Source organism: Polyodon spathula, chromosome 19 (assembly GCF_017654505.1).
Source record: "Polyodon spathula isolate WHYD16114869_AA chromosome 19, ASM1765450v1, whole genome shotgun sequence".
NCBI classification, from domain to species: domain Eukaryota; kingdom Metazoa; phylum Chordata; class Actinopteri; order Acipenseriformes; family Polyodontidae; genus Polyodon; species Polyodon spathula.
In genome coordinates, this window is record NC_054552.1 from 31,431,668 (window position 1) to 31,441,988 (window position 10,321).

Consider the following 10,321-nt stretch of genomic DNA (forward strand, 5'->3'; position numbering starts at 1 on the left):
CAACTTTTTAAAGAGTACCCTTAATGGACACTTAATACATACATCATTGCTAGTTAAAAAAAAAAAAAAAAAAAAAACACTGCACAAAACCACCATTGCAAATGACTAAGAGGCCTTTTCTTTAGGCCAATTTTTTAAAAAAGGTTCTGAAAAAGGTTCCAGTAACACTAGTAATACAGAATATGTTCATAAAATTAAATCATATGCATCTTTTTCATAAGATACAAAATGCTATGGGCATAATTGATTGATATGCAATCCTTAATTGAGTCACCCAATCTGTTCAGGAGACTTCTGTCAGAGCTTTCACATCTGCCTTGAGGGCAATAGCAGAAACTCTGATCATGTAGTCCACTAGATGCAAATATCAGGACCCTGAAGTTACTGAAATAAGCCCTTCCAAAACCCTGCATGTGCCATTTCCCCTGGTGTTGATGGAGCTGTATGGTATCAGAGGAAGGTTTAAGGAGGGTGTGTTGCAATGTTTTGCATGATTTAAAGAATGCCCAGTGTTCTTTGTGAACCTGTTGGTCTTGTTGTGAGGAGCGCAATTCCTGGTAAAACATCAAGGCAGAAACAAATCAAACAATCCATGTGTAACAGCTGATTGGAGCACTTATCACAACCAGGGATGCCCTGGCAACAAACCTCGAAGAATGTGTTGGCAGAACTGCCTTTATTAATAAATCATTCTTCAGCAGAGTAAGTACTGTAACTAACATTGACTTTGCAGCTGAACAAGTTTTATTTTATTTGATCTGCCACCCAGACTGGTGTTGCAGAGTACCAAGGGCTGCAGCCCTTTTTCTTTCTGTTTTGTATCCTTCTCAAAGAGAAGAAATCTATTGAACTGCTATATATGAGCTGGCTTATTCAATTGTTCTACATGGTGGCTTTGTTTAAACAAGTATGCTGGCATCAACTGAGGAAAAAATGATGGTGCATTTTTAATATGAAACAAAACAGGTTTCCCATGAAGGTTAGATCTTTCTTTACAAGCACAGCACATTTCAAGGCAACATTCATTAAATTTTTTTTTTTTTTTTTTTGTATGAAGCTAACAAACAAAAAAAAAAAAAAAAAACGTAACTGCTTGTTAAGCTTTAAGAGCCCACATTAATTAATTAATTAAGCTGCAAACAAGCAATTAAGCCAATGCATTTAATTCAGTCCAGTTTCAATTGGTGCTTCATTTGGTGAGTGACAATCACCTGGCAGCAGCTGTCTCTGAGAGCATTCACAGGTGAATACAATGCATTAGAAAAAGAAAGGAAGGGGTGGTGCTAGTATGAGGTGTGTAATACCTAGACAATCACAGTGCCATTTGGAGATGCTTGGAGGACCACTCTTTAGGGCTGGGTATAGGGAGGTGTGCCAGTTGAGACAAAAGGTAGGTAGATGATAGTGACACACCTCCTGGTCTTAAAAGGGCTATAAAAAAGGCAAGATCGAGAGACGAGCATCACACCAAATATTTTTCTCCTGCCTTGTTGAGAGGATTTTTTTTTTGCTTGTCAACATGGTGAAAATCTGGGGTGGACAGAAGAACAGCAACATGCGGCTCAGCCTGCCCATGGTGTGCTTCGTCTGGGAGATCGCGATGATCATCCTCTTCGGAGTGTTCATCCGCTACAACGAGGAGTCTGATGCCCACTGGAGAGAAACGAGAAAGGAGAAAAACATATCCAGCGACATTGAAAACGACTTTTATTTTAGATACCCAAGTAAGTGAATGGCTCCACTCTGTTCTACTCAGTAGAAAAAAGAAAATTGCAATATCTTTTTTAGTTTTGTTTTGCACAATAATTGCAATTTTTATGGTAAACTGGTGTTTTAAAAGACTGAAATGTATCTGGCTTTTTAAATGTTTTCCTATAGTCCCGGTTATATAATTCTCATTCATATGTGATTGACAAATGTTATTTTATAATAGTGCATATTTATTTCTCCTTCTAAACCTGAAAGTGCAGCACAGAGCACTGGCACGTACTGGCTGCTGACAGTTACTGTAATAAAGTGTGTTCATAATAAAGGGTTTCCAGATTAATGAGTTGACAGCAAGTGCCCAGTGTTTTGAACACAAACACAATCATGCTGGCATGTAAATGTCATAAAAGTAACAACCCCCTTTCATAACAAATGTCCCATGTCAATTTAAAGTAATCAAAGTAAATTTACTGTGGAGATGTGCAGGTGTCATGCCACGCATGGGACCCTATTTTTATGCAGGAAACCAATTGGCTATAGCAAAGCTTCAAATGCAGTGGTGGGGAACTCCAGCAGGCTCTAATTGCACCTGTTCATTTAGTGCACAGACCTCAGTATTCTCATGCATAAACACTCCTTCAACATATGTGCACACTGCTGACTGTGACAGCACTCATACCTGATGATTCAACACATACAGCAGGACCCACAAATACAATTGATCACTGAAGAGCATTTTGCTTTTATAATTGGATATTTAAAAACTTTGAAATGTTGCTGTTTCTGGTCTCGAAATAATTCCAATCTTTTAACACTGGGTGTGCACTGTTAGTATCTGGGCAACGCCCAGTATAAGCTTAACTATTGACAGGCTTACATAAAACTTGCCTACTTGAAATTCAGAAAGAAATCTGTCTGGGTTGAGCCTAATAGATCTTTTGTCAAGTTACCATCCTGAATATCAATACAAATACCATAGGAATTGACATATCTTCACTGATCAATTGTTTAGTTATTAAATACTTGATAAAGAATTTGTGAACTCTAGTAAAGAAAGGTCTTGTTAGTACCCATTCAGTCTATCAGTGTTAAAAGTTAGCTGAACCTCCTTTGGATTTACAACAGCTTCTAGATTACTTGCTTTGCTTTTAGTTGACACTGACCTGTTGAGATATCCCCCAGATATATATTTTTGCTTAATATTTTAAGACCTGACAAACCACTTCAACTCTATCCATCAATACTCTCTTGGGTTCAGCACTCCTGATGTTCTGCTCTGTGCCCCAAGCACCTACAGTACATGCTTCCACCTCTGTTTAACCATTTAATCAAAAGCCACTTGCTGCATGCTACCCAGGGGGGGAACATAACAACTACCACTGCAAATGCCTCATAAGTCTGACTTGCTAATGAATAGTCTGATAACACTGTGTAACAATTTTTTTTTTTCCTGGGTAGTAAGTGTTATTTCCTAATTGCTTATGCCTCAAAAGTATAGAAAATGGCTATTATTCCCCACAGACTTTGCTTTTGTGACCAGGACAGTGATATTTCAAAATATCACTATTTCCAATGGGAAAACGGGCAAATGTGTGTCTTTTCGTTCACATAGTCAGAAAAAAACAACATATGAATCCAAATTAACATGTATTTATACTAAAGTAATAACACTTACTACCCAGGAACAAAAACTGTGTTACATAGTGTAATTGGTAGTTTGGACGATCTTTGCTGTGCTGACATCCTGCTGTGCAGTGAGATCAGATAGCAATCAGACAATGAGCCCTGAGGCGAACGTGTAATGGAACCAAGTACTACAACCAGCATGAGAGCTGCAATACAAGGGGCACATTTGCCTAATTTTATTGCTAGTATTCTTTTATCCACTATTATATCTTATGATTTAAGTGTTTCTAAATGATATGCTGCATGCTGTAAACCCCTTTTTTATTAGTATTTTCTCTGAAATTGGATGATGCTAAACTCCCTTGCCAGCACTGCAGTAACACCCCATTAAAAGTGGCGATCTCTCTGTCTCTGTCGGTCCACAGGTTTCCAGGATGTCCACGTGATGATATTTGTGGGTTTCGGGTTCCTCATGACCTTTCTGAAACGCTACAGCTTCGGTGCCGTGGGTTTCAACTTCCTGGTAGCTGCATTCGGGATCCAGTGGGCTCTATTGATGCAGGGATGGTTCCATTCCTTGGACTGGACTGATGGCAAGATCAAGATTGGAATCGAAAAGTTAGTTGAGCACACAGGGCTTTCTTCATGTGTATAAGAGTTGAGCCTACTGGCCAGACCCTGAGGATATGACCTGTCATGAATTAGCCAAATAGCGTTTGTTTTTTGGGCTCGTCTGTGTACCTAACTACAGGATAGTTCTTGTAGCTGTATATATAGATGTGTACTGAGTGAACTGATGTCTGTATAGGCAGATGCTTGTTTATGAAAGGTGATACACAAGTTAAACATTATTGATGTTCATGCATTTTATATTTTGCCTTGCTCTCCCCAGCATGATCAATGCTGATTTCTGTGTGGCTTCCTGTCTGATTGCCTATGGTGGAGTCCTGGGAAAAGTCAGCCCAGTGCAGCTGATGGTTATGACTCTGTTTGGAGTGACTCTATTTGCCATTGAAGAGTACATCATCCTTACTGTGCTTCACGTGAGTCTTTTACTCTTACCGCTGTCAAGGTGCAACTAATTGGGACTTAGGACAGTAGCTAGACTGCAAAATAGTGAACTGAGAAATGCTGCCCAACTTGTTCCAGCATTCGGATGGTATTTAAGGACAACATGGACAAAACCATTTTATATTTCATTATCAGTATTTTGTATTTCCTTTTTAAGACGAATGTTGCAATTTAATTTAAAAAAAAAAAAGCTGCTGCAGGATATGTAGTATTGTACTCACTAGGGCAAATCTATTTAGATTTGAATGGATGACAATTTCTGGTTATAAAAAATGCTCCCTTTTTTCCTTCTATAATTAAAACCTTCACACACAGTAACAACTCCTTTTGGTATTTCTCAGGTGCGGGATGCTGGAGGCTCCATGGTTATCCACACGTTTGGAGCCTACTACGGTCTGTCTATCGCCCGTGTTCTTTACAGACCCAATCTGGATAAAAGCAAGCAGGGCTCAGTCTATCACTCTGATGTATTTGCTATGATTGGTGAGTCCTTGCAGGGAGAGCTTTTCAATGTACGACTGGAATTCTATTGCAAAATTTACTCTGTTTTTGAAGGGTGTCTCCTGTGTGGTTTCTTTGCCTCCTTCCAGTAACTGTACTGCCCTGTCGTTTGCCCTGTTCTCCGACTCCACGCTTGAAGTCGTCAGCATTTCCTGAAGTTGTGGAGGTTTACTGTACATTCCCGCTCCATCAGGAGAAACACACACATTTTCAAATGCGTGTTTCTCAAACACACCTTGAATTTACAAATACTAGGAAAAACAAACAACTTTGTTCCAGTCTGATGTGTTTTATAAACAAGTTTCTGACTCGGTGGTGGTAGTAACCTTCAAGTTTTTGAACTTGGATAACTTTCTGTTACAATGCTCCCAGACTGTGGAATAAACTACTGTCCGATATTAGTCACCTTGGTATTTTTAAATCAAGATTAAAAACGTATTTTTCTTTTTGAGACTAGCATTTTGTACCATTTTTTAAATGTGCTCTTTCTGCTTCTCATTATTTCTCTCCTATATTGAGGTTCTAGTTGTATGGCTGGTTTTATTGACTTGTAAAGTGCTTTGAGGTGCTGCAGTATGAAAGGTGCTATATATATAATATGTGTGTGTGTGTACTTATTAACTAGTTGTCTATTTAACCATGTATAACTAATTTGTTTTTTTGGGAAAAAATATATTTGAATGTATTTACATTCCTTATTTGAGGAAGTGATTCAAACCACTGTTCAGTGTTACTGTATATTTAATATTCAATAGGATTCTCATAACGTATGGTTCACTTGTGTTCTTTTTAACTAACCAGTAATACAATACGCTACATTTTTTTAGTCGTGTGTCACAACTGTATGTTTTCTCCCTCAGGTACACTGTTTCTCTGGATGTTCTGGCCTAGTTTCAACTCTGCTATCTCGGACCACGGAGACGGGCAGCACCGCGCCGCCTTAAACACGTACCTCACCTTGGCTTCTTGTGTCCTCACCACCGTAGCGGTCTCCAGCCTCGTACACGGAAAGGGCAAGATCGACATGGTAGCTAGCGCAGCATATATTCAAAGTTATTAACTGTTGTACATTGTTGGGAAGAACTACACCAGATGTTGTTTGAAGTTTAACGTTAAAGTCGTAAAGTGTGTGTTTTATTAATTATATTTTGTTTATCTCAAATATCCGCCCCCCCAAAAAAAGTCTACAGTTTGACAGCATAAGGATAATTCGCTGAACACGCCCAACCGTCCCCCCCCCAAAAAAAAAAACAACCATAAATTCTCGGCATTTTTTTTTTTTTCAAAACTGCACAGATAATTTTGTTCAGATTTACATAAGCCTTTTTTTCCCCTCCTTTTTGGTTTTGGTCAGGTGCACATTCAGAATGCCACTCTTGCGGGGGGTGTTGCCGCGGGAACTGCGTCTGAGATGATGATTTCAACATACGGGTCCCTCATCGTCGGGTTTATCTGTGGAATCATCTCCACGTGTGGATACGCTTACCTCACAGTGAGTGAGCCCCGATTCCACGAGTACAGTATGTAAGCTGGCATAGGGCTTGCCTTGATAAAGGCAAGCACCCATAGGATGAAATCAAGCGACCCCTTCATTCAACATGGCCATTTAATATAAAGTGAATACAGAAGAGAAACAGCAGTGCAAACTACCTTCAATCACACTGCCTCCTCTCATGTGCTGACACTTTATTTGTGTGTTTTTTTTTTTTTTTGCACAATTCTGTTCTCCGATCTCCAGCCTTTACTGGAGTCCAAGCTGAAGATCCACGACACGTGTGGAATACACAACCTGCACGGCATGCCGGGAATTATCGGGGGCATCGTGGGAGCGGTCACAGCGGCCTGCGCTACCGAGCAGGTGTACGGCCATGAGGGGTGAGTGCAGGACGAGTCAATGAGATAACTGCATGCTCAGTAATTTTATTTATTTATTAATCCTTGCCATTTTTTTTTTTTAATGAATTGGAATTGATTAAAAGGCAATGGGAATTGATCCCAACCCAGGTTACAACCAGAGGCAGGATCCAGACTTTCATGAAGGGGGTGGAGATCAAAGCTGTCATGGAGGGGATACCTGATAACGAAACCTACAGTTAAAGTAAACAGTATCTTGACATTTATTAACGGATCCTCACATGGTTACAACGGTTATATTATACGTGATTTGCACTTTAATAAAAAAGAATCAGCCATTCTTTGACAGGCTGCTGTGCTGTGTGGTCCTGTATTGCCGATCAGAATTGGATAATCTCCTGTTTGTCGCAGGACATGCAGATCCTAATTCAAGCACCTCGTGTCCCACATTAGAAGCTCCTTGTCTTCAGGCCATTGATTTTTTTTTTCCTCATATTTCTTCTAGGTTGATAAAAGCGTTTGCTTTCGAGGGAGCCTTTGCTGACCGGGTGCCCTCTGTGCAGGGAGGGTACCAGGCTGCTGGGTTATGCGTGTCATTAGCTTTCGGCCTTGTTGGAGGGACACTAGTTGGTAAGTGTCACGTGAAGTCCAAAAAACTAATTTCTACATGAGAAGTGCTGTAAATGGGGAATTGCAGGCACTGTACCTCATCTGTGTATTTATTTATTTATGTATTTATTTAAGGTTTTATCCTGAAGCTGAACATTTGGGGAGATGCCCCAGATGAGAACTGTTTTGAGGATGATGTTTACTGGGAGGTAGGCACTGATTCAAATTCATAATAAGCATAGTTATTGGGAAAGTACTGTGTGTGTATAGATACAGTATTCAGTGTCAAGATATATTCATCCTACAATACACAATGTCATTTAGATATCTTGTATCATTTCTGTAATATTGCATATGCACCACATGATGGCGCTGCAAGCCTTCTTATAGACTGTTAGTAACAATGCTGTTCTGTACACCTATGTAACACTAACTGCCCCTTAATGACGCTTCTTGCTCCATCATTTCAGGTCCCCGAGGAGGACGAGGAGAACCCCCCCACACACCACGCCGCTCTTGAATATGCCACCCACATTCCCAACAAACTCGCAGAGTAGGCTCCCCCAACACCAGTCCGGCAGGTACAGTGGATACTTCACTAACCACTCTGGCAAAACCAGCTTAAGAAAATGTTGGCTGATTTGCTTATGGCAAAGCAAATATTGTTGGCTATTTATAGCTGGATAGAGGCCACCTGTAGTTCAGTGTGTTTGTGGTTGCAGAATGTGGTTTTGCATGCTTCTTATTGATTGAATACATTTCAATGGCTGCTTTTGACTTTGTTAAATATCTGTAGGTTCGTTTGTCAGTGTACTACCATGGGTGACCATAAGATGCCACCAGTCAGTCACATTTGTTTTCTCCTGCATGTTCTCTTCAATTAGCTGATGAAACGGCAAAGCGAGGTTGAGGATTGTTCATCAGATTATTGTGTCCATTTTTTAAACAAGGTTACAACAGTCAACACCTATCATTTCGATTAAACCTGCTGTTGGCGTTGCTATATCCCCATCTGTCTAATGTACAGTTATCATTAAAATACAGAAACAGAACATCATGTCGTTTTTATAAATACTGCATTATATATTAAAAAAAATTGTGCAAGCTTGCTTTGAGGTTGTATGTCACTTGCAAACAGATCCCCACATTTCTCTCAGTAATCTCAGCTTTTTTAAATATTGTATGTAGTGAGCTGTTTCACTAAAGAGCCCCACCACTGCTATGTGTTCTAACTGGATTCTCTCTCTGCAGGTTTGATTGAAGCTCCTCTTCGGAGTCGGGCAGTTATTTTTTGCCTGCTGGATGAATGCATTTTCTCCTATTGCCTGATTGCTTGATGTTGGGATCGAACCGTGGAGTCTCGCTATCACAAGATTCCCCAAACAATGTGATCTACGTGGGCATTTAATATCGGGCGTGTGTATTATATTTGACCCCTGCCAGACAGGGGGGAGACGGAAGCTTGCAGTGCTGTACTGTATACCCAAGGTGTGTGTGGATCCCACAGGATGCCAACTAATCACATGGGGGGGGGGGGACCACTTTTAACTTTTTATAAGCAACTGATCTACATCCAATTACTTCTGAGCTGAAAAAAAAATCATTAAAAAAAAAAAAAAAAAAAAAAAAAAAAAAGATATATATGGGTCAGAATATATTCTCACACAATAATATGTCTCCAGTTGCTTTTGGGCTGGTAATGTACGAGTGGCACAATCATGCCACTCCTGTATTCCCAACCCAAACCCAGACAGATAATATTGTGTCATACCAATGCATTCTGACCCATATGTATATATTTCTGAAATCATACAAAAGTGAATAAAACATACAACTTTTATTTATTGTTTTTCATCTGTTGCAAATCTTGTAGATTAACATGAAATCTAATATGTCTTGTTTTATTTCTATAGTTTTTATTCATAAACTGCTGAAATAATGTGTGTTTTCAAAGTGTAAAGAAATGGTAGCCTCCCGTGTGCCCCCAGTGTATGCGTGCGGGCAGTTGAGGGACTGGTTGCTGGGCAGACTAGCGTGTTGGGACCGCATGGCTGTACTACGCGTGGTATTACTGAAATGATCATACGGAACGTCGGTCAAGTGTTTTTCCTTGTATTTTCATTTCCTTGCAGTAAAACACCCTCCACACATCAAAGCAAAGACATGGTAAAAACTATAATAATAATAATAATACTAATGATAATTCTGGTAATAAAAGTAACAGTATCTCTGTATAACTGATGGAAAAACATATTTTAAAATACTAAAATATATGTGTAACTAGATAGTTTTAAAAGTCTTCATGCATTTTAATTAATTTATTTACCAGAACAGTGGTTTTATCAATTGGTTGTTTTAAACAAAAATGTGTGATTGATTCAGTGACAGTGATGGGGTGGGTCTGGGATTGCACCAGCAAGCAGGACTGTGTATTTAATGCCGTGTGGCGCTTGCTTTCAGATTGTCCTGAGTCCCCCTCCCTCTCCCATTACAGGAACACTACAGTGGTATATTATTAACCACATTCATAATGACATCAGCTGGCATTTAGCAGAGTGCAGCACTATGGAGCGGAGGGGGCATTTCTGTTTGATTTGACTCGATTTGCAAAGGGTCTAACTCTGAGTGCAGCGAGTGGCCTGGAGCACATCACTTTGCTTGAAGGTATTGTGTATGAGATGCTGGAATATAACATAATGCAGTTCAATACAATTTCTCTCCAGTAGTGTTTTCTGCACGGCACATTACATGCCCAGCTCATGGTAATGAGGGGCCCCTCCCCCATTCAATCAACCTGCTGGTGTAACCATCAACATGTTGCTTGATGCTTTGTGTTTTTTGTACCGCCCCCCCCCCGATACGTTTACGATAAGTTTGCTTTTGCTTCTTGATTCATTAAAGGCCGCTGATTTCTCCTTGCCAGATTCCATCAAGAAAAGTCTGAAATGATGGA

The 10,321-nt window shown here is 39.9% G+C and overlaps 1 protein-coding gene across 1 annotated transcript; it reads left to right on the top strand.

Moving 5' to 3' along the window:
* The first annotated feature begins 1,257 nt into the window (after positions 1 to 1,257).
* On the top strand, positions 1,258 to 10,321 carry LOC121294835 (ammonium transporter Rh type C 1-like). The gene is made up of 11 exons (XM_041218956.1): positions 1,258 to 1,724; positions 3,759 to 3,951; positions 4,226 to 4,376; positions 4,746 to 4,887; positions 5,766 to 5,932; positions 6,260 to 6,397; positions 6,644 to 6,780; positions 7,265 to 7,389; positions 7,504 to 7,577; positions 7,839 to 7,949; positions 8,620 to 10,321. The coding sequence occupies exons 1-10, from the start codon at positions 1,520 to 1,522 to the stop codon at positions 7,923 to 7,925; spliced, it is 1,419 nt and encodes a 472-aa protein (XP_041074890.1). The 5' UTR covers positions 1,258 to 1,519; the 3' UTR covers positions 7,926 to 7,949; positions 8,620 to 10,321.

What these genes read in the sequence shown, in the direction of transcription:
- LOC121294835 (XM_041218956.1), top strand. Translation starts at nt 1,520, where the DNA reads ATGGTGAAAATCTGGGGTGGACAGAAGAACAGCAACATGCGGCTCAGC. An exon ending in ATCAAGATTGGAATCGAAAA is followed by an intron (nt 3,952 to 4,225) that starts GTTAGTTGAGCA and finishes TGCTCTCCCCAG; the next exon opens with CATGATCAATGCTGATTTCT. An exon ending in GTGGATACGCTTACCTCACA is followed by an intron (nt 6,398 to 6,643) that starts GTGAGTGAGCCC and finishes TCCGATCTCCAG; the next exon opens with CCTTTACTGGAGTCCAAGCT.